The sequence below is a fragment of the Labrus mixtus genome, chromosome 16 (assembly GCF_963584025.1).
Source record: "Labrus mixtus chromosome 16, fLabMix1.1, whole genome shotgun sequence".
Classification (NCBI taxonomy): domain Eukaryota; kingdom Metazoa; phylum Chordata; class Actinopteri; order Labriformes; family Labridae; genus Labrus; species Labrus mixtus.
In genome coordinates this window covers 7720453-7744598 of record NC_083627.1, presented here as the reverse complement: position 1 = coordinate 7744598, position 24146 = coordinate 7720453, and the positions used below count along the sequence as shown (strand labels likewise).

Sequence of the window (24146 nt, the reverse complement as noted above, 5' to 3'; positions counted from 1 at the left end):
ACATGTCACATTGTTAGCAGACTGAGATTTAACCAAGAGGATGTTTGTTTAAACTGTAAAGTTGGACAGATTGCCAAAAATCCTTGGTGTGTTTATCACCATGAGGGGTCATGAAGAGTAAAATATTATCGCAGCCTTAAAGGGGAAATTCAGCAGTATGAGTTTAGTAATGTAACATGCCTCCCTCTCTTCACTGGAATCACACAATGGGGTTAATGTGAGGGTTAAACAGAAGGTCAGAGTCATAGAAAACACAACCAATCACAGGGGGTTACATCCATGTGTTGAATTATTCAAATGAAAATAAACAGGAAGTCCTCAGTAACCATGGAGACCAGAGAGAAACAACAGTACTGTGCACAATGTGTGAGAGACGTGATTGAGACAGACATGACTGGGAAAGAACAAAGATGTTATTTTACTGCTTCATTTTCTCCCTGTTGACATATTTCTCACTGCAGATGATGGAATGGTGGACATATCTGGATTAAAGATGGCTGCTCCATCTACGAAGACACTGAAACTGTGCTAAATGCAACAGCTGGTTACTTTAAAGTAGTTCGCTGTGATTGCTGTTAGAGTCTGACAACACTTTGACTTTTAACTGTATGCATCACGTCGCCATGTTTATGGTTTGCTTCACAACAGTCTATTTCCAGTACAGTCTTTTATTATATTTTAACTAACACCTGCTTTTTATTCCCAACTGTTGTTGTGTTCTTTTGGTGTTGTACAGGTCAACATAATTTATGTTGTTTCATTTTCTTTTATTAAAGGTCACATATTATGTAAAACACACTTCACCATGTTTCTCTAACACTTATATGTGTCTCTAGTCCGTCTACAAACCCCCCAATGATGAGAAAAGTCCATCCTCTCCCCTCTTTTAACCTGCTCCACTTTTCAGAAAATGTGTGCTCAATCAGGCCATTTGGAGATTTTCCCTTCATGACATCACAAAGGGCAGTAACCCCTCCCCCAGGTGGGTGAGACTCCCACAGCTAGGTGTTTGTTCTGCCCTCTGAGTCTGCCTTCTCACCGTAAACAATAGGACATGGAGCGAGAAAGCCAGAGCACACCCAAGCCCTTCCAGAGAGGGGGCGTGGTCAGACACAACTCATTTACATTTAAAGGTACAGACACAGAAACAGCCTGTTCTGAGCAGGGCTGAAATAGAGGGGTTTATAGACATGATCAAATACAGGATCAGAGTGGATTTCAAGAAACTTCACACGCATGTTTTGGGGAGCTCTGAGACTTATTTAAACTTTTAATATGTGACCTTTAAATAAAAAATCCTCTTTTCTTTAACAGTAAAATGTATCCCTCACTGGGAATCTTTAGGCTTTTTCAGCATGCTGTCAATCAAGCTTTGCCACTGGGCAGCTGAGAAATAACATACAGTGGTGGAAATAGTCCATCTAGTCACAAAGGGGCATCACTATTATTTTAGATCTGATTCTTAACCATTTAAAAACTCCTCACAGGAGCTTTTAGACATAGAGAACATTTTCAATATACTGTAGGATAAAAATATGTTGTAGTTTGTGAGTTGACCTCGGCACTGAAGAAGAAAACAGTTATATAAGTCCACACAAAGACACCAGAGCTCATTTCTCAGACTTGTGTTCAAATAAAGCTTTCCCAGTCATATCTCACAAATGAAGTTATGAAAAGAGACCATGAAAAGTTAGTGAAGCTACTTGCATGAGTGTCAGAGAGGAAAATAGTGCATGCCAAGCCGTTAGGGTTCAGCTGGAAACAATGCGAGAGATGAAGAGAAACAGAGACGTCAAAGCAAAAAGCAAAAAGCAAAAAGAAAGAAACATTCATGCAGAGAGAGAAGAACGAGACGACCAACAGCCAGAGCAGAAAACTGAAGACGAGCATATACAAACCTCCAACATTAAATTGCTATGTCTGATATAAATCGTTTCCCCCTCAAGTTTCTTTGCTCTTTTCTGTAGAAAAAAGGGAACACCTGGTTGGAAATAATTCACTCACACATTTTTAATATTTGATTTGTAATGAAGTCCGCAAGCAGCGCTGACCAATGCGGTGGCATGGAAAATAAAAAGCTGTGGAGCTGTGGGTTACAGGTCTCAGTGTGTGCCTCAGCAGGTGACAGGTGCACACACACACACACATTACAGTGCTGTGTGTGTGTGAGTGAGAGGAGAGGCAGACACACACTCAGTGCTGTGAGCTGAGTTTCATGCTGTTCATGCAGAAGCTGCAGCGGTGCAGAGGCGTGTGCAGGAGGAGAAACCGTATTCTGCTGTCACTACAGAAGTTTAAACTTTTTCAATCATGGTTTCAATTTGACCGTCGCGACTGTAAAGAAAGATTATCTGATGAATAATTACTACATCCTGTTGAGAAATATGCAGACAGATTATTAATTTTAATTATTATTTTCATTATTCATTCATTCATATTTTCATTATTTTGCATTTTAAAAAAACATCTTAAGCTTAGTCAATTTACTTCCTGTTTGGATAAAAACCTGCTTTTATTTTAAAAGAAAATTAGGGAGTTAATTTCAGTCGAAAGTTATGACTTAAACTTAACCACAGAAGAAGGAGCTTTCTCGGGATCCAAAAGTTAAAGACGGACATGGTTTGTAAGATCAATGACTGAGGTCATAAGGTGGATTTGACTTTTTGACTCGTCAGCTGAGATCAGAACCAATCGATGTCTTAATGCTCGAGTAACAAGTTGATGTGCAGCTGACATGATGCGTTCAAGCCCATCACAGAATAACAGACAGCCAGAAATCATAAAAGAATCCAGAGGTTATAGCGCCCCCTTGTGTCTCTGTGATGGAGAATGTGAGACAACAGAGATAAAATCAGGCGTCTTCATATGTGACCGATGCAGGGATGAGGATGTGAGACGAGCTCAGAGCATGCTAACCTTCCTCACTCGCATCACCTCCATCTTTGTTTTGTCCTGAGGAGAGTGCTGCCCCCCCCCGGACCCCAGCAGAGGAGAGACACAGTTACTGCATGTTACAGCTCAGTGTGCAACAAGCCGTTTAGAACACAGTGAAATAAAAACACATGCGTTACTCTTCCCCTGATATCTGTTTGAATATACAACTTCAACATCTCAATCAAACCTGCAAAAAAAATATGATTATTTACTTCTATTAAACCTCCACATCCAGTTCAATATTTCCCTTAAAAAAACATGCTGCTGTCTGTTTCCAGTCTGAACATGCATCACAAACAAACCTGGCTCTTTCTCTCTCTCTCCCCGTTGGCCGTGGTCACAGAGGGCGAGTGCCTTCGCTCTCTCCTCGCCACGGTCTGATGGCACACACAGACTTACACGTCACCACGGTTTTAACCAGGAACAACCACACACACACACACACAAATTCACACACTCTCAGACACCAAGATATAAATCAGGGGCAGTATTCACAAAGCTTCCTAAGTACAAAGAGTCGCTCCTAGACACAAAATTCTGAGAATCGTCCTTCAAAGTTATTAAGGCAGATAGCGCCTTTCAGAGAGCTCCTCAGGTTACTAACTGGTCAGAGTAGTGAGGAGGACTTTGAGTTTCTCAAGCTGAGGAGAAAATGGTGGAAAGATGCAAAGATAGGTGATCACACGAACAGTTCTAGCTCTTTCACAGCCTCATATTAGTATCGAAATGACTAACTAGTAAGGAAGGAATGGCACACAACAAAAGGAGTACAGACGGGGTAAACTCCGCCTCCTTGCTGAGATTAAAGTTTCTGTCCCGTCCTCGCTCAGAGCGGCTTTGAACATGTTCCTGCATCACAACCAAGCAAGGCCTTAATGCTAGGATATTCTAAGATATAAGTTAGGTGCTCTCTGAAAATATTCTCAGAATATATGTGGATACGGGCCCAGGAACAACCACACACACACACAACCACAACCACACACACACACACAACCACACACACACACACACACACACACACACACACACACACACACACACACACACACACACACACACACACACACACACACACACACACACACACACACACACACACACACACACACACACACACACACACACACACACACACTCTCTCTCAAACTCACACACAGACATCAAGATATAAACCAGGAACACACACACACTCACACACGCGTCATTGAACCAGAATTGGACCTCAAATGAAACGATTCTGTTTTCATTAGCTGAACAAATATGAATGTCCCTTTGGTCCACTGTTTGCCCTGATGACACTTCTCATGAACAAAAGTCTTTTAAAAACTTAACAATATTTAAACATTTTGAAACTGAAAGAACAAAGCAGATTGAACAACATGTTGATTGATTAGTAGCTTTTCCCTGCAGAAAAGGAGGATAATTAGACTTGACAAAGGTCATGAAATAATCAGACTTTTCATGATTTCACTTGTTGCATGTGGAACATTTCATCAGACTTTATATCTTTAAACTTCTGATCCATTAGACCTGACACTCCAATGAGGTCATGTCCTTCAGCTACAAACTACAATCAGTTCTTTGATATCTGATAAAAGGAGCGTTCAACACCGACCCGATAAAAGAGCGTGTGCACCGATGTAAAGATGGAGATGTGTACCTTGATGTCTGGAGTGTTCTCTGGTCGCGGACTCTGGCTCTTGCTGTGCTCAGTCGGCTGACTCTCCGCCTTCTTGGCCGACTTCCTGATTGCACAGCGGGGTCCTCTGAGGGCGGAGCCGTCGCGGTGGTCGGAGCGGCGCAGGGCGCTGAGCAGTGGGGACGGGGTCGCCTCCCCGGGAGACACTGGTGACATCACAGGAGCGCTGACCGGACGAGTGGACTTATTGTCGGGGGTGGACGCCATGGCTGAGGAGACAATGGAGTCATTTATCAAACACAAGAAGAGAAGACATACAGAACAGAAGCACACAGAAAAACTCTGCATGTGTCTGAAGATTGAGTGGAAACTTCTCATACAAACTTTAATGTTATTTAAAGATTAAAACCAATAAGTTAAGATTTTACATGTTCAACTCCTTTTAAAGCATCTTCTGCCTGATCATTTCTGTCTGATGCTCTCATTAGATTTAGTTTCATAATAAAGTTTATTCATGCTGGGTCCTGGGGGTGGGGGGGGGTCCTATCAAGTTGGAAATAACTGAATACTTCATAGAGTACTTTAAAAATATATAAAAGTTTATAAATTTCAACCAGACAATGCAAAGTTTCTGTTTCATCACTCTCACTTTAACTTAATGCTGCTCTGGAACAGTTTTAATATAATACACATTAATAATAATAATATAATTATAATACTACAGTATAGCCCTGAGCAATTAAAGTTTCAATTTAAATTATGATTTTTTTCTTCCAAAGATCATGAATAAACAAGATCAAGATTAAACGATAAACGTGCTGCATGCCGTGTTGCTCGTTTTGTCCAAAGGTTTTGTCGTGTGGTAAAGCACAACATTGAGGGCAGTTCTTGAGAGCTCTAATCAATATAGGAACCATCTTAACAATCGTCGTTGTCAAACAAAACCATCGTCATCATCATCATTAAGGTCGTAGATATTCATGAAAGAGCTGGGTCTTTAGCTTTTTCTTAAAGGTTTATTTATTATTGGTATATTTTTATTTTTATTTTATTTATTTTCACATATTGCTTGTGTTTCAAAGTGTTCAGAGTGTTTAAGTTTGATGAATGCATGTGATGCAGTTGTTATAAAACCAGTGAAGAAATCATCTTTAATAATCCTTAACTCAGTAGCAATCAAAAGAATTAAGATTGGCGACGCCGGGAGCCTAGTGGTTTGTGCGCGCCTCCCATATACGGAGGCTGTGGTCCTCTAAGCGGACGGTCCGGGTTAGAATCCGACCTGTGGCTCCTTTCCCGCATGCCATTCCCCACTTTCCCCCCCAGATTTCTGACTCTATCCACTTTACTATCCCTCCAATAAAGGCATAAAAAGCCCAACAAAAAATCTTTAAAAAGAAATGATGACCATAATCAAGCAGCCCTACTACACTTGTAGTCACACAGGTTTGGTGTTGTAAAGGTAGCGTTAGTGGACTGGCTTTAATCTTGCTGAAGCCGCCATGTACTATGTGTATCTTGTACTTAATGTGACTTGATTTACACAATAAAACACGCAGAGTTATGATTACAGAGCATTATTATGTTCTAGTGATGGTTTGAATGAGAATGTTGAATAAAGTTTTGGTTTAAAGAAAAACATTCGGGGTTCCAGAACCGGGCATTGTGACAACAGAGCATTCTGACACACAGTTAGTAAGCCTCAATCTCCCATCTGAAGATCATTACCCCTGAGAATACCTTTGTGAGCACTTGGGAGAAATATAGTTAGCATCGATCATTTGACAATACCCAGATAATTCATCAGAGAGCTGCATTAAAACATCTGTCGGTCCTGAAGCCAACATGGTTCTACTGTTGGACAACATTTTGAAGCGAAGCCTTCACAAGGTAGCCGAACTGACAGCTGCACCAATGAAGTATTTCCACCTCACGTACTTCCTACCTGAGGAGGGGCCACTGCCAGAGACCCCTGAACCTCAGCTGGATCTCAGCCCTTCAGAAGAGGTTGTCTGGCCATCAAATCTGCCATCTCCAACGACTGAGGAGCAGGGCGCACAGATGTCTGCCGGGGCTCAGCCTGTGGGGGAAGAAGCTGGCGATGCAAGAGACACTTTTTTGAGCATGCACTCAGCTGTGCCTTGCATTTTTCCAGCTCTACAAGAAGACAGTCCTGGTCTGATGCCTCTCAGTGTGCTGGCAGAGATCCCTCTGCCCAGTGAAGACAAGAAGGAAATTGCTTATGCCAGGGAGAACATGTTCCCTGATATAACATGTCTTGAGTTCTCCTCTCTGAATGACCAACTTGAGGATTTTATGTCCGAGTATCTTTACAGGAGGGCTCAGGGGATTCCTCTTCCTCCAAGTCCTCTTCCTGATGAGCTGGACATCGAAACCACAAAGAAGAACATGACTGGGTTTCTGGCCTTGGATGACATAGTGAAGGATTTGTTGTCCCTGACTCTTAGGGACAGGCCTCCAAGTCCTTCATCTTCTGCTCCAGATCTCTGTGAAACAGATGAACTTCTGAATGAGGACTTTAATCTGCCGTGCCTGTTTCCGGCGTTAGAAAATGAAGACCATGAACTGATGCCACTTGGGGATCTGGCGGACATTCCTCTGCCTCAGAGTCCTCCACCTACAGCTGACGTGCTGGATGAGAGAGAACGCCCAGATGTAAAAAACATTGGGTTTCCGGTGGACCTCCATGAGACAAAGTCCTCATCTCTAAAGAGAAGAGGGTTTCCTTCTGCAGATGATGAAATCCCTCGAAAAGTCTGCAAGCTAATGCTACATGGGGATCCACAAGCTAGAAGACCTTCACTTGCTGCCATCGTACTGGACACGGGGTCCGATGAGAAGAAGTACCCAAATATGAAGAATATTGGGTTTCCTTCTCTTGATGACCCCACTGAAACAGAACATCCAGGCCTCCAAACTGTAAACATTCATGAGGCAAAGTCCTCATGTTTGAAAAGAAGAGGTCTGTTATCAGATCAGGAAATTCTAAAGCTTCTAAAGCTAATGCCTCAGGAGGATCTGTTGCTCCCAAGTCCTCTGCCTGTTGAGAAGACATACCCAGACATGGCAAACATTGGCTTTCCTTGTCTGGATTAGCCCAGCATCATCTACAGTAGGAGGCTAAAAAACCGAGACCTTCAGGCTTCACTCTGCATTTGCATATTTCTCGGTCAAACATAAATAAAGCATCACCTGAAAATAAATAAATACTTGTTTGTTTTTACTCTCAATTTTGTCTATGATAAAATAAATATGACCAATGAAAAAAACTAAATAAAACAAGAATGACATGTATGTCATAATACTCAGTGTGTTTAGAATAAAGACCAAATGTATGTGTTTAAATAAATCCATTTTGGACGCCCCTCGGTTTGCCAGATATAAGACCAGTTATCAACACATCAGGTGTTCTCTCTCACAGCTGGGTAAATCTCCCCTCCTTCTCTATGATGAACTCTCCTGATGCTTCCAGCTACGGGAGGCTGACCAGGTCCAAGTGTGACGACCTTTCAGCTCGGATCAGCAGAACACCAACTACCTGTGTTCAGTTTCAGCTGTGGAGCTCCTGTCCATCTGTCTCCACTGAGCAACAGTTTCACTGTAACTAACAAGACGAACCTCCTCTGAAATCTGTCTAACCACAGCGCTGTGAACCCAAAACACACAGATATGTACTGTGATTTAATGATGATAAACAGGCTGAAAGGATGCTGAAATAAATACTTCATGATGCTGCTCTGTATAAAGTTTAAATATAGGATTTGTCAGATCTCTCTGCATTCAGAAGAGCAGTCGAACGTCACTTCCGGCTCACCAGAGTGACCACGCCCCCGTTTGGGTGAAAACAAGCCCTGAGAATGTATCGGCGGTAGATTAGAAAACACTGGTAGCAGTGCGATTAAACGCGATTGCGAAGCTTTTTGTACTTCAAACTATTTTAAAAACACAATTTAGTATTGGGTTTTCATTTACAAATGACAAAGGAAGGTAAAAGAAGAGCTCTGTGTGTTTGGACTGAAACTAGAGAGGATTAAAGTGGTAAATTGTGGGACCGCTGTCATGTTCCTGCTAGCTTTAAGGCAGCGATCGCTCCGTGACAGAAGAGAAGTCTTAACAGATTCTTCACACATTCATTCACTAATGTATTATTTAAAAATAAAGATCCCTCTCGGGTAACACGGTTAATAATTCCTCATCAGGTGTTTAAAGTCAGTTTATGACTCCTCTGATGACTCGTTTGAGCAGTTTGACGGAGAGAGATTGAACAGACACTCACGTACATGGTTAATTTTATACCGTTATGATGCCAATCTCTGTTCAGAAATGTCATATTTTAAATGTTTACATCACTGGTCATCAGATTTAGGCTCATACTTTAAAGTACGGTTTTCGTTTTTTAAGACTTTAAATCGGTAATGACCCCAACTTGTCCATTAACCGCCATTCATTCAGATGGAATGATTTCACCCAGAAAGGGGCGGGGCCGGCATCGTTTGGGCAAAGTACCCGGATGGGTTGCGCTCATGAATGACTATGAGAAAACAGTGTTTAAAATGCTAGTTTTAGAATGGAGTTTGGTTTGACCTAAGCTGAAGCATCCTCAGGACATGAGGAGAATCTGCATGTTGATAGGCTGTTTTAAAGTGTACTTGCATGAATATGTCAATTCCAGACCACTAGTGACACAAACACTCAGGTGGAGGCATGAGAAAACAAAAACCTAAACACACAGAGGAATAGTGTACCTCCGTCCAGGCTGCGGGAGTTCCTCTTGCTGGAGGTGCGCTGGAACAGAGGAGCCGGTCTGTCGATCAGAGAGCTCGCCTGTCTGGTCTGAGCCTGAGTCCGACCGCTGTAACGAAACTTGGAGCCCAGCGCCAGGAACTTCCTGGGAGTGGTGGCCATCTCTGTGGATGTCAGTCTGCACACACACAGACACAAATACTGACCTTCTAATCTGACTGACAGAAAACAAACTCTGCCGCACAGACCTGACAAACATCACGGTACCTGAAGAAGGTGTGATGCTCCACACACACTTTCCACAGCTTCTTGGCGGCCTTGTAGTTCGGCAGTTTGAAGCCGATGGCGCTCTCATACTGTTCCACCTGTTAGAACGACAAACACAAACCTGCTGAAAAACAAGTTTTTTCCAGGCAGAAAAGCAATAGCTGTGTTTTCGCTTGCATGCAGCGTTTGTGCACCGAGAATAAACTTACTTGTTACTGCATGTTTTATATGTTAGATCGTTTATTTCCCGATCAGACAGGAAGCGAGGAGGATGTGAGTACAAGACACGATCCGTAGGCGGCAAAACTACGGGGATTATCAACCATTGCGAATTAATATTTGTCGATTTAAAAATGTCGTACCTCAGACGGTCGGATCTTGATGAAGAAGCTGCTGCGTTTGTAGGACACCTTGAGGACTTTGGGCCAGGGGAAACGATTGATCCTCAGCTTGTCTTTGTAGACCATCAGACCGCTGGAGCAGACGCCCAGCATGATGTCCACGCCGTCCAGATCCTGAGACGCAGAGGACAGTTTACAGCATGTGAGGACCACATGTACAGAATAACAGTACCAGTTTACCATAGAGAAGTTTGATCACATTTCCTCCTTGGATTGGCACATCCAGGCTCCTGTACCTTAAAAAACTCCCTCTGTCTGTAAGTATTAAGTGTTTATAAAGAGTCTAGCTAGAGACATAGGGACCAGTTGTGAAGGTTGGATCAGAGCGTAGTGGGTGGTAGGAGTGTAGTAATGCTACTCCAACCTCTTTCCTCCTGTACATGTAAGTAATACAGTACATATCTATCTATCCATCCATCCATAGATGAAGACTGATAGCTGAGGAGGAAGATCAGGGAGAGGAAATGCAGCTACAGGACGAAGATGGATGAACAGTCGAGCAGGAGTCTGGAAGTGCCAGAAGGTCACATCTTCAAGATCTTCCTCAAGCCTTGATCTTGAAGAAGGAAACGTTGCCCTGTCTACATACATTTGCCATTGGTATTGGATAAGTGTGCAGACTGTTCTCTTTTTTTCTGCAGTAAGTACATTTCTCCTGTATGCATTGTGCCTGGATGTGCGCACTCTAGTTTACTCTCCTTGTAATGCTCACCAACCTCCACAGGGGGGCAGTGTAGGCACATAAAAGTCCCTCTCTATATGAGATTAAATCCAGCTCTGATGCAAACAGATTGACCTGATTTCTGCTGTAAAAGCTGACGGTCACATGTCGTGCTGTTGTTCTGATCTGCACGCTGCCGGGATGTTTCAAGAAAACAAACAGCTGCAAACACACACAGTGTGTGTTTTTTATTCTATTTTACGTCAGCGATGGTTGGACTGAAGGCTGCATCACACTGCTACCCACAGTCAGAGTGTTCTAATGTCTTCATGAAAAAGAGGATGATTTTTGAGCGCTGTGCTCACCTTGGCCTGGTGCAGGTCGACTCCGTACATGGACAGCTTCTTGGCGTTCTCCAGAAACATCATGTCCGCCTGAGCCGGACTCATTGCCCTGACACAGAAACCCAAACTTTATCAATACGTGCAATAGAAATAAATTAGAACTAAAGCTATATGTCCAAAAGGTATGAGGATCCAAAGAAAGATAACATGCTGAGAAATTAGTTATGATGTGATTCAAATATAAATAAATTCCACAAATGTTTAAATAAAGGTTCAGTAGGAACATTGTTAAAATAAATAGTATAAGGTCGTTTTAAAAGAATCAATCAGTAAGATGTGTAGTGACTGAAATGATAAAGTGACCTTACTATATGATCAGACATTAAGGAAACATGCTATGTTGAAGTGCTGGCTTCTTTGACAACAATGCAGCAGCCAGTATGTCCTCCTTCTAACTTTAGATTCTGGTCCTGAATGCTCTGGATTTGTTTGGACCAGAGAAGGTAGGCGGTTTTAAGGCACCCCCACACGGCCGTTTTGGACGCCCCTCGTTTTGCCAGATACGAGAGCAGTTATCAGGTCAAACCAACAGGTGTTGCAGCGATGGAAGCAGGCAAGAGAACTGGTTCAGATAGAAGTGATTGTACCCGACCTAAAAAGCCTCTGCATGTTTCTAATAAGCTCCACGAGCAGAAACGTGCTCAAACTAGGATCAATATTGGAGATGCTTTTGAAAAATGGAGAGAGGTTAGAACGCAGAAAGGTTTTCCAGGCTCCTGCGTGAGAATCGACTCTTGAGAGGAGGGGGCGGGGGGAGACAGCTCTTTCCAATGTTTAGAATTTGGACTGCAGTTCCCATTTTAAACACTAGGGGTCAGAGTTACATATTTATCCTTTAACAGACTGATTGTCCAGTTGATTTATTATAGAGTGCTGCACAGTCCGGTTAAGATTTAGTGTTGGAACAGATAATAAATAAAAAGGAGAGGGTGTTCAGTTGTGCTCCTCTGTCCTTTCTTCCAGACATAAACCCACCCACCCTAATCCTAAACTCTTCATATAAATCACATGATTATTTAACACACCCCTTCCCTGTTTCCCTCCTGCAGGTGCTGCTCTCACCTGTACGTCTGGTGCAGTTCCATCATCTTGTCCTCCAGCTCCTTCGTCTGACCCTGGGCCATCTTCAGCTCTTTAGCGTACTCGCTGCCGTGCACCTCGGGATCGTGTTCCCCAAGCTCTGACTGCAAGGCGTAGGATCCCAGCAGGGCCAGAGTGACGAAGGAGCAGGGGAGACGGCCCTGCAGGATGTCCTTTCTCAGCTGGAGACACAGGTAATACCTGCAGATACAACATAGAGTACACACAGATCACATGAGGGATGGTGGGATATCAAGTTTAGTGATGTCATGTTTTAGTATTTAGGGCTCAGACGAGGTGAAATATTGAGCAGCAGATGATTATGTCAGCTTGTAGCGTTCTTCCTTCTGCTACATTTTGAAAACAGCAGCGATACTGGAAATGTTTTACATGTAGGAAATGCGGCTTTGAATCACATCGTGTTGACGTGTGGTTACATTTTTGAGGAGGTGCATGTCAGGCTACGTGTGTAGGTTTGTCCTCAGGTACAAGGCTACTCAAACCTACAGCGTATATCTGAAGTGGAAGTATGATTCAGGCTTTACTCTGTTTTTATCTTCTTTGTTTAGTTGATGTCAGGTTCTGGCCAAGTCTCTGGGAAGAAACCACGTCTGGAAATTACCCCAACACCTGTGTATGTTGTGTTTGAAAAAACTGTGCTGAGGTTTAGTCTGGACATCAACATCCTAACATTATTTGTCTGTGTTTAAACATGGATCTGCAGTTTAGATCTCCTTTAAGGGTTCTTTAGTCTGAATGTAGGTCCAATCTCAGCTGCTCAACACACAGCAACCCTGACAGGTGAAGTCATCAGAAGTAGAAGGAGAGTGTATTAACTTGTGTTTTATAATTGAGAGGACAGTTTTTATTCTATATGTGTACTCCTCATACATGCATGATAGAGTTATGTCATATGAGCGTCACTCAAACTGCTTAGACCGACTTTTAGACAAAATTAATTAAAATAAAAAGATCAAATATTGTTTATTACCTTGTAATGTCCTCAGAGAGCTGGGCCGGGTCGGGAGGATAAAACTTCACATTGAAGGTGAAATTATAGTTGGCACCTGGAGAAAGACAAATAGGGTTTCACAACTAATAAAAATATTTAGCAAAAAAACGGACGGAAGGATTTAAAGATAACGCTCGGCTCACCTTGTACCTGCCTGCGGATCTCTTTGGCCAGGTCCATCCAGATCTGAGAGAATAAACAATTAATTACTTTAATGTGTAAAAAATAACGATATGTTTCTGATCTGACTCTTAGTTTAGAGCCAGCTGACCTTCATGGTGGGCGTCTCCCAGATGGCCAGACCGTAGTAATCCTTCTCCAGCAGGTTGAGGTGGTCACACACCTTCATGAACAGCTCCTGACCTTTGGCATGTTTCTGGCACACACACACACACACAAACACACACAGAGGGAGCGTTAAACCTTCGACCTGCTGATGTAACAGAACGGTGTGCTGTGTTTTATTAACGTGCTGATCAGAGGAGCAGATGGTGAGAGAGTCTCGGAGGAGGATCCCACCGGACGCTTTAACATCTGTCAGCTTCACACTGAAACACGCACTCAGCACAGCAGACTGTTATCACACTCTCTCTCTGACAAAACACATAAACCACATTTATCACCTCAGACAACACAAGTATTCTGTCTTTTGAGCTCTAATAGATAACCTTCAGATTTGGTGACGGTCCATCAGGAACCAGATCAGGTCGTCATAGAGATCGGCACTGTGGGAAATGATTCAGTGAAGTTTGAAACATTTGGGATGGAGAGACGCTGCTTGATGCTTTGCATGTTTGTTTTTTTATGTACCGGTATTTGATATGTGTTACTGTCTGTAACACCATGACCTTTCTCCTCAGCGTAGTTTTGTTTCTGTGACTTATTGCCCTTGAATTCATTTCTATTTCAGGACCTTTTTATTTACATTTAGTAGCAGTTTACTAGTGGTATGTGGCGCTGCCCCCTCCAAATAGTGTACGATCACACAACTCATTTATCAGACGCTTTTAACCAAAGTGACAAACATTAGAGATTAAGTGCAACCCAAGCGAGGATCTAGAGAGGAGGAATCAACGTCATTTAATGCAAACGGACAGCTTGTCTGATCAGACACACAGGTGGTGACAGGAAGTGACCAGAGGCAGAGCACAGGTGCTGACAGGAAGTGACCAGAGGTGCTGACACGAAGTGAACAGAGGTTTCACACATCGAGAGAAGAGAGTCGACTTAAACATGGTGAACATAAATAAATAGGATAATGCAGACAATGTGTCTGGTCGTCTGTCAACACCTTTCAGCGTTCGTTAAAAATGGATGTCAAATCATGCTGGTTCATTTACTTCCTGGTTGAGCGACACTGGCCAAATACAGTAGATGTGTTAATCACTGTAACTGCCACCCCTCACAGCAAGCTCACACTGGAGCTGAGCGTCAAATTAAAAAGAGCAACACTGTACACTAAATAAATAAACTCTATGTAACATCGTCACTATATAACCTGTTAATGACAGAAATATTTGAAATACTCACGTCCAGCTCACACTCAAACTGAGCGTCGTCCAGCAGCGTCACTTTGATCTGCATCGTCTTCGGCCGGCGTGGAGCTCGGGGAGCTTTGGCCTCCTCCTCCATCACCTTCTCCTCCTTCTCTCCTTTACTGCCTCCTTCAGGACACCCCTCCTCCTCCCCCTCCTCCTTCTTCTTCTCCTCCTCCTCCTCCTTCTCCTTGTCCTCCTTCTCCTTCTCCAGGGTGGCCTCCTCTTCTTTCTCCTTGTCCTTCTCTGTGTCTTTTCCCTCCTCCACCTCCACCTCCGCCGCCTCCTCCTCCCCCGCCTCCTTCTTCTCTACCTGAACAGCCTGACATACAGACACGTTGGTTACATGACAGCGTTAAACTGGATTCATCTGTTCTGATCTGTTATATTCATGAAGATGTCAGTCAGTTTTCAAGCAAAGTGTAGCAAGAGTACAAGTGTGCCTAAAGGTCAAATAAGGAACATGTTGTATCTTTGAGAACATTCATGATGCAACAGGTGCTGCAGCTGAGACTAAGGGAGCACCCGCACCAGGCAATCAGTACCATGCTCAAGCACGTTTGACGCTTAAAGTCCAGTTTGTTTGACTGGTGTGAGTGCTCAGATCTGTTCTCAAGCGTGGTACACTTCCTTGGCCCTGGCACACTTGGAAGAGGTGTGCTTCAGCACAGTACAGTTCATGCAAGAGCACAAGCACAGGAACACAACGTGGCGTATAATCAACCCCGTGCCAGCAAAATCGAGAAATCCAGGATGTAACTCAGTGCATGAGTTAAAATTGTTCATCAATAAAGCCACCTTATATGTCAAAATGATGACTGAGGATTGTGTTTGTTCTTATAGTCTCTCTTGCAGCCTGACACCTTAGTGATGAGGTAACTGTGCTCAGGCCCGGTTTGGCCTGGAGCAGTGTGAGTACAGACCAGCAGGGGGACAGGGGAACTGGGCCTAGTGTGAGTGCGCCCTGACTCAGGATGTATCCGACGTCTACCTGAGCTGTCTTTACACAAATGAATAGAAAACAAAATTATGCCATAAAATTTTGGTCCACGGAATTTACACGGATGCAACAATCTATCAATGTAACATTTTTTGTCCCTCTCTCCCTTCTTCCCCTTATAACTCTCTGGCACCTCTCCTCTGTACCTCTCAGATCAGATCAGTCTATTCACTAATATTGTTCACCTGGCCATGGGACCAGGGGAGAAGAGGCTAAAAAAAACACTTGTTTTATCCCTCCCGATTTTAATTTAATTTGCACGAGAAATAGAAATTAAAGTAGAGTCCCAAATCATCCCGCAGTCATTTAGAGCTCGTCCTCTGATGAGGTGACCTGATGAAATTGGATTGAAAGCCTCCCTCCTGTCTGAGACGATCACTAAAGCGGCCATGATGAAAGACAGGTTCAACATACTGCTCTGCTCTTTCTCGCTACACTATCATAACAGATCTATGTTAAATATATCTATGTTACATGTCGATGTAATATATGATATATTCTTATTATCTGCATGTTAAACACATCTTAAGGCCGCCAGCAGACTGACCTGAGCCTCAGCGCTGCTCACTGAGTGCTGATCCGGGGCCACCTCTCCCTCTGTCCTGAGCTCTGGTTCGGGGTCGGCGATGGGGGCTTTAGCTTCTTCCTCCCCCTCCTTGTTCTCCCTCTCTCCCCCCTCGCTGTCGCACTGCGAGCGCCTCTTCAGGAAGGACGAGAAGAGGCGGGAGAGGCCGCGGCCGGCAGAGTTGCGGTTTCGAGGCCGGAGCTGCTCGCCCTCCTCCGGCGAGGGCGGCCGGGCTTCCTGACCGGCTTCCTCCTGCTGCCTCGGCTTCTTCTGGTGACTCTCTGCCTCGTCTGTCGTCATGGCAACAGCTGGGGAGAGACAGGACAGTGGATAGAGTCAGAGAAGAAGGGGGAAGAGAGAGAGTGGGGAATGACATTTAAAAAAAGGAGCCACAGTTTGGATTAGAACCCGGAGGGGCCAGCTTGATAAACTATAGGCTCTGTATATGGGATAAGCCCACTATCCACTAGGCTTTTGGTCCCCAGAGAATCTAGGTTTTGATTGGCTCTTGCCCCTCATTTTCATTTGTTTGCTTCTGTATTTCTGTATTACTTGAGAGCTGACCTGGACGGTTTAATAAAATCTGCCCTTTTCTTGTTGGTTCCTTTTTCTGTCTGCTTCTGTTAGATATGAATAACCCGGTTTCTCTGTGTGCTGCATGTTAACAACATGAATGTGATCACAACCAGGATAATCAGGTCCATGTAAACGCACTCACTGTTGCCTTTTTGAAACTCCTTCCAGGGTGAAGATGTTCAGAAACTCTGTTTAAGTTGTTTCTGTGTACACAGGTAGAACATAGTTTTGTTCTTGTAACGTCACGCTGTCATGCCGGTTTCTCCTCCGTGTGACGTCGATGGCAGACGTAACCAAACTAGCGCTGGTGCTAACGTTGCTAACTGGACTTTTTACATGCTCACACAGTTACTCTCCCACTATGTTGACGAGCAGAGACGCCTGAATGAACAACTTTGTAAAATGAAATGGTCGTTTAGACATCAAGGAAATCGTTTTGGACTTGGCGTGCTCATGACAGCCATAACAGTGCGTTTTGCGTTTTCATGTGGTCGAAGATTTGCTTGAGAACTGAGCGTGTGTGGACGGGATTCTTTTCTGAAACGGAGGAGGAAAACCTCTATTAAAAAAATACCTGCCTACGTTTGGACTAGACCTTAGGAACAACAATCTCAACTTGTCGGTGAAATAAAAAAACTTTAATTATGAGAATAAATCATCTGTATGTTATAACTTCGATTATTATTCCCCGTGGCAGCTTGAGACTTTAGGGCCTGAAAAACTTGGAGCTGATTATGATTATGCATGTTAAAAATAACAACATCCGTCCATCATTAAAGAAGCACAAAAAGAGAGGCTCCTCCATCACATGACATCCCAGTATGATGTCACTGTATCTCTGAGCTGCAGAATTACTTCCTGTCTCTGTATCTCACTTTCACTCTGTGCCAACAGCAACGCTGACCTCCTGCTGTGATCCTCAGCCTCCTAATACAACAACTAGCTGCAGCTCGTCTGCCCGTTGTTTCAGACTCCAGACTCCGTTTCCCATCATCCCTCACACCAGCAGCTCTTATTTGCTGCAGGCTGTTCTATCCGTATGAGAGCTGACTACTCACATTTACATTCTGACGCCTTCACACACACGCACACCTCACAAACACACACACGCACACGTCACACACACGCACACCTCACAAACACACACACACACGCACACTTTGTCACAGCAGAGAAGGTGGGCGGCTGCATGAGCTGCAACACAACAACATTCAGATTGTTGTTACCACAGCAACAACAACCGAGTCAAACTAAGGAGGAATTTAAAGGAACCATTTTTTTTTCTCAACATGTGATAAAAAACAATCATGAAACAAAGAGAAGGATCTCCAGTTTCTGTCGTACCAATACAAAAACCCTAACAAATACAGTAAGATACTGTGATACATTAACTCAGGAAATATAAAATATTCACAGAGTCATATTGACGTGACCTTGAGAATCGGACTGGTTCCCCCCCTTCTGAATATCCTCACCAAAGTCCAGATGTTTTGATGGTTCTGAAGATCTTGTCAGCGGGAGAGTGGAGGAGGATGAGTTTACATCCTGAATGTAATGAAGCTGCTCCAAACTCTTTCCTGCTCATCACTATATTTCCTTTTCCAATCTGTCATTCATAAATACGTTCAGTTACACAAAGCTTAGATATAAAGGCGGAAATTGTCATCATAGCGTCAGACTCTGTTGCTTCGTCCATCATGAGATACCCGCAGCTTTTTTCAGCTCTTTTTTCACATCCTGTCTTGCCTCTTAAGACTCCCCTCCTTCATGATTATGGAAAGTTCAACGACTGTATTGTTAGTTGTCGTAACGTTTCCTCTTACCTTTCCTCCTCCACTCCGTTAATCCTGCAGAGAACGCTGCAAAGAGTCTCATGTGTCAGAGCAGAGCTGTCAATCAAGACGTTTTTTTAAACAAATCATTAACTTAAATAAATTAAACTCTCTGGAAACTCGCTGAGACTTTGACAGAGGAGTAATAAAAGAGTAATTTTCTCTCCATGGGCAGTTTTTCAAAGCTCACTTCTCTCCTGCTGTTTGTATTGAAAGAACTTATCAACCTGTAAGAAGTGGCTGATGAAGTCATGTCACTAAGTTTAATCAGAAGTCGATGTGTAAAAACTCTCCTGTTGAAAGTGAAAGTACAGAAACCATAACCTCCTTATTCTGAGGGACTCAAAAGCAGGGCCACGTTTCAATGTCGGACTGTTGATTGATGCGTTTGTTGTGTAAAAATGTTATTTACATGGTAAATAAATTATGTCTTCAGCACAGATGTTCCCTCCTTGGCCTTTTAGTTTAAGAGTCAGCACTCACTCAGATATCACTTCTCACACTCTGGGTCAAAAAGATCCTCTTCACACTGGATTGTCCTCTCAAGTGGTCCTTCAATTTAAAAAATGAACCCTGGGCTTGTTCTTTCTTCAGGTTTAAACATGGCACAGTCCGAGAGAAACACATTATTAACTGGGTCACCTGGATGTCTTATAAACCTGCAGACTTGTCCTTCGACCATTATGGTTTCACACTTCTATTGCATTTGTTGTCTTAATGCTGATCTGTCCCTGTGACATTTATTACTAGCTGGGCAATGCGCTTTCTAAACTGACATCACAGATTTGCGTCTGCATCATTATTTAAAATCTGCAACGATACAACAAGTATTGGCAAGGAACAAAGGGCAAAATTTTGCCATATACATTTTTTGAGTACAGGGCTAGTGTGCGTCGCACCCTCTCTAGTCAATGCTCATGAATGCGTCCATCTCCAGTACGTACCAGCAGCGTTCAATCCGCTCTGCTCTGCTCACTACAAATATGCATCGAGTCCATTTTCGACGGAGCTCGCTGCCTGCAAGTACGTGTCAAGCTGAACAGAATAGATGGACAAGGGAACGCACAGAGCATCCGCTCCACTACAAAATAAAACACAGCACAGGTGTATACGGACTCAGGGTCCTATATCCCATCACTTCATCGACAGCACGTCTAAACATGCACCAAATGAAAAGCAAATCAAGCTCAGAAAGGAGAAGTCACTTGTTGTTTGCACACTTCTGGAGAAGCCAAAGATGTCGGACATGTGACATAAGGGAGTAGAGCTCCAGTTTGACATATAACGTACGGGTCATTGTTTCATAGACATAAGAAAGAGAGTTTCCAGATGGCTTCCATGTTGGTGTTTAGGATCTTTTCTTGTGATTGTTAAAGTTAAAACATGATAAAGACAAAGACACGTCAGTTAATAAAAACATTCTGCACATTGTTTCTTTGGGTGTAGTTTTCCTCATTTTTGTTTACTGTGTGTGTCAGCTGATCTTAAACCAGAGCTGAAGGTTTCAGTTTGTATCAAGTGGTAAATCCATCTGTGAGATTCAACGAAGACTCACAAACACAGAGATGTTCAGCAGATCAGGCAGACAGTGGGAGTAAGACAAGCTTTGACTTTGACTGTTCATAGCAGCTATGATTACTTTTAGACATGCTCTGACAGAGTATGACCTCCTCTTTGAAACACACAGCAACCTTTAGGTCTAAATGTAGGTTTAGTTACACTAAAATGATTCAGTTACATTATTCTGAGGCATCAGGGAGGTTATGTTGACTTTCTCTTCCTCAATTTAAGAGGACAGTCCATAAGAAATCCATGCTCCTGCAAAGATCCAAATAAGACTCAGAAAAACATGTCACACAGTCCTCTAGAGTAGGGGTCTCCAACAGGTAGCTCGCAGGCAGGTTTTAAGTAGCTCGTCTGTGTTAAAAAAGGCTGTGTTAAAGAAAAAAAATGAAGTCTGACGACAGTTAATGCACCTCTTCCCACTATTCATATATTTGGCCCATAAAAACAAGTAGTAATGTTTTCTTGGACATTGATGTGAATTTTCAGTAACATAGCTTACTATGTGGCACAATAAGAAGTGTAAAATATTCATGTTTTTTTCTTGGACCTTGATGTGAATTTAAGATTATTGATAAGCATTGGCTTATTGCAATTTCACACGTGAACAAACAGTAGCTTAATTCAGCTGATGTGTGCTGTGTAAATAAATGCAAGCGCTCTGATACAAGTAGCTCTTGGCCACTTTCATTTTTTCAAAGTAGCTCTCAGATGAAGAAAAGTTGGAGACCCCTGCTCTAGAGTTTGTAAAAAAAACGATAATCACTGGGTATGTATTTGACATCCTCAAGGTTTGATCTGCTCGACGCTCCTGGTACGACACATCGCTATCGTCCTGCAGTGATAGCGCGCTGGCACAAACACACAAACGCTGACGGAGCAGAGAACAGAGGGTGTGTGATCACAGCTCCAGGTGTACCGAGGAGGGCGTGACATGAACCACACACACACACACACACACACACACACACACATACTCTCACACACACACACACACACACACACACACACACACACACACACACACACACACACACACACACACACACACACACACACACACACACACACAAACAAAGACACACACACACGCACACTCACGCACACATACTCTCTCTCACTCACACACACACACACACACACACACACACACACACACACACACACACTCGTCTGTGTACCCCGTGTATCCTCAGGAGAGGGGGGACAGTTATAGACGTTACAGGCCACACTCACGCGTGCACACTCACGCACACATACTCTCTCTCACTCACACACACACACACACACACACACACACACACACACACACACACACACACACACACACACACACACACACACACACCACACACACACACACACACACACACACACACACACACACACACTCAGGAGACTAGTTCTTCATCTGATGTGTGTTTGTTCAGTCAGCGTGAGGTCGAAGGCAGCAGGTGTCACAGGAAACACACGAGGCTGCAGATTTTCAGACCAGAAAAGCACAAACACAACACCTCCTCCTCCTTTGAAAAAATAAAGTATGTTCATGCGTTTACAAGAATAAACCTGCTGGTTTCACCTCGATCAAAACTCCTCTCTCCTCAGAAATCAAAGGCACTGTAACAGCTCAAATGTCACTTTGTGTACATGATGACCAGCTGCACGTTTGCTTGCAGCTCCACAGTTAGAGGTTCAGAGCTGAGCAGGCAGACAGAGCAGGTGTATGCAGGTGAGACTCTTCATGAACAAGTACTGAAGTGCTACTTCAAAGCGTGTGTGTTATTTCGGGCTGATATCACACCTCTCCTCTTAGAACAGTAATCTGCACGGGAACACAGGCTGAGGAGTGAGAGCTGCATGTTAGCAGGATACGATAGGACAGGATATAAAATAGGATATGAAACGGGGTACATAGCCCACAATAACATCATGATACTGCGATTCTCCGATAATCAATATAACACAATTATATGATGATTCTCATTACGGGAGCATTTTTCGACAAAGCAGCAGAACTGGACACAACACCGAATCTTCTTCAGACAGCTTTCATTTATAGTTTTCGTCTATAAAATGTGCAGATACTGTCACGGCATATCATCACTCTCAGCATTAATAAAAGAACAATTCAGTGTTATATGTTTCATCAGACAGTTTCCCTAGATGCAGGGCTGCTATTTACATCATATTAATGTGTGTCACAGAAATAACATCATATTTAAATATATGTATGGCTCAGAGTTGGAGGGCTGAAATGTCCATTTGTTCCAACAGGAAAAACAAGTCAATAACATGAAAGAACTCTCGCTCCAAAGAGAAACATCATGGTAAACCCAAGTCCAGGTATGTGGACGAAATGTTGTGACACTCTGAGGTCAGAGGTCAGAGATCCTACCAAGCAGCTTTTATATCAAACATATGGCATCAAACCATAAAAGAATCAAACCAAAGTACACAGATTCTCTCTCTCTATCGCTCGTCCTCCGCGGCTGATTTCAAAGTAAACAATGACACACTTACAGTCTCTGATATTAAATTATTAGTCTTAGTTTTAGACTCAAATAAGTTTCAGATTAATAAGTGTTTGCTAAAAATAAAAACATAAAGCGTGTGTTTGTGTGCGTGTGTGCGTGTGTATGTGTGTGTCGTAGCGCTGAAAGTGAGCTTAAGGTCTGAAAGCCGCTTTAAAATTAATCGTTCCCTGTGTGGGATTAAAGCTGCTGCTGGACAGGAAGCTGGATGTCTATCCGACCGCTGGACGCCTCGACAACCAGCCCCGCCCACAAACCCCTCACACACAGACACACACACACACACACACACACACACACACACACACACACAGTCAAATACACACTGGGCCGCCCTGCTGGCACGAGCTCTGGAATCATCCCAGAAACAGCGAGTCGCTCTGACCCAGATGAGACGGAGGCTGCAGATATTTAAAGAAATGAAGGGGGGAACAAACACAGAAACAACTGCAGCCTGCCGGAGCAGCTGTGAGGGGAGAGGGCAACACGGGGTCACAAAGACATCTACACCTGGTCCATTATGAACAACGTCACTAATCAATAAAAGGAACGACTCTCTGCTGCAGTTAAGACCCGTCTGATTAAAGAGAGAACAGAAGTAGAGGTCAGAACGAGGCTGTATGAAGTCAGAATAAAGGCCAGCATAATGTCATGTCGTTAACGACACTGAGAGGCTGCACGGTCCGTGAAACAGGTTCACTTTAAAATTAAGAAGTAAGTTCTAAAGACATAAATTATATAATTTTAGATAATCAGAATTTAGGGGCTGCACGGTGGTTCAGTGGTTAGTGCTGTCAAAGTGAGGAGGTTCCTGGTTTGAATCCCCGTCTGACAGAAACCTCTCTGTGTGGAGTTTACATGTTCTCCCCGTGCATGTGTGGGTTCTCTCCGGGTACTCCAGCTTCCTCCCACAGTCCAAAGACATCCTTGTTAGGTTAGCTGGTGACTCTAAATTTCCCGTAGGTGTGAATGTGAGTGTGGCTTGTTGTCTCTATATGTCAGTCCTGTGTGACTGTGTGAAGAACAGTCCAGGGTGTAACACCGCCTCTTCCCCAATGGCAGCTGGGATCGGCTCCAGCCCCCACCCCCCCTATACCTCTATACCACTTTTCAAAGCTAATGGATCGGTGCCCTCCGAGCGGGCAGCCCAGGTTCAAATCCGACCTGTGGCTGAAAAATATTTATTAACATGCTGACGTCACTTTCTCGAACTGGCTGCAACATTTACAAAATATTTATTACATTTATTCATTGTTTCAATTTTACTTCATGGTAAGTCAGTTATTAGGACCAGTTTCCTATGAAGCAGAAATGTCATTAGCGTTCGCTGGGTTTTATCGCTGCGCTCCCAGTTGAAAGTAGTTCAACTTTTGGAACAG

The 24146-nt window shown here is 43.4% G+C and overlaps 1 protein-coding gene across 13 annotated transcripts in view; it reads right to left on the bottom strand.

Annotated features, from left to right (window-relative positions):
• The window catches only part of epb41a (erythrocyte membrane protein band 4.1a), a 63803-nt gene that overhangs the window by 25158 nt on the left and 14499 nt on the right, over nucleotides 1-24146 (bottom strand). For 4 of the 13 annotated variants that reach the window (XM_061060037.1, XM_061060036.1, XM_061060039.1 and 1 more), the window contains exons 2-15: nucleotides 16248-16573; nucleotides 14696-15022; nucleotides 13437-13541; nucleotides 13309-13351; nucleotides 13145-13220; nucleotides 12136-12354; nucleotides 11035-11122; nucleotides 9970-10122; nucleotides 9608-9705; nucleotides 9343-9518; nucleotides 4598-4845; nucleotides 3237-3311; nucleotides 2917-2964; nucleotides 1899-1961 (exon numbers count right to left, since the gene is read on the bottom strand). In XM_061060037.1, the coding sequence (XP_060916020.1) occupies nucleotides 1899-1961; nucleotides 2917-2964; nucleotides 3237-3311; nucleotides 4598-4845; nucleotides 9343-9518; nucleotides 9608-9705; nucleotides 9970-10122; nucleotides 11035-11122; nucleotides 12136-12354; nucleotides 13145-13220; nucleotides 13309-13351; nucleotides 13437-13541; nucleotides 14696-15022; nucleotides 16248-16565 (2037 nt within the window). In that variant the 5' untranslated portion in view covers nucleotides 16566-16573. Of the gene's footprint in view, nucleotides 1-1707; nucleotides 1756-1898; nucleotides 1962-2916; nucleotides 2965-3236; nucleotides 3312-4597; nucleotides 4846-9342; nucleotides 9519-9607; nucleotides 9706-9969; nucleotides 10123-11034; nucleotides 11123-12135; nucleotides 12355-13144; nucleotides 13221-13308; nucleotides 13352-13436; nucleotides 13542-14695; nucleotides 15023-16247; nucleotides 16574-24146 lie in introns of all 13 variants that reach the window. The other 9 variants (XM_061060038.1, XM_061060041.1, XM_061060040.1 and 6 more) reach the window with 8 other exon arrangements.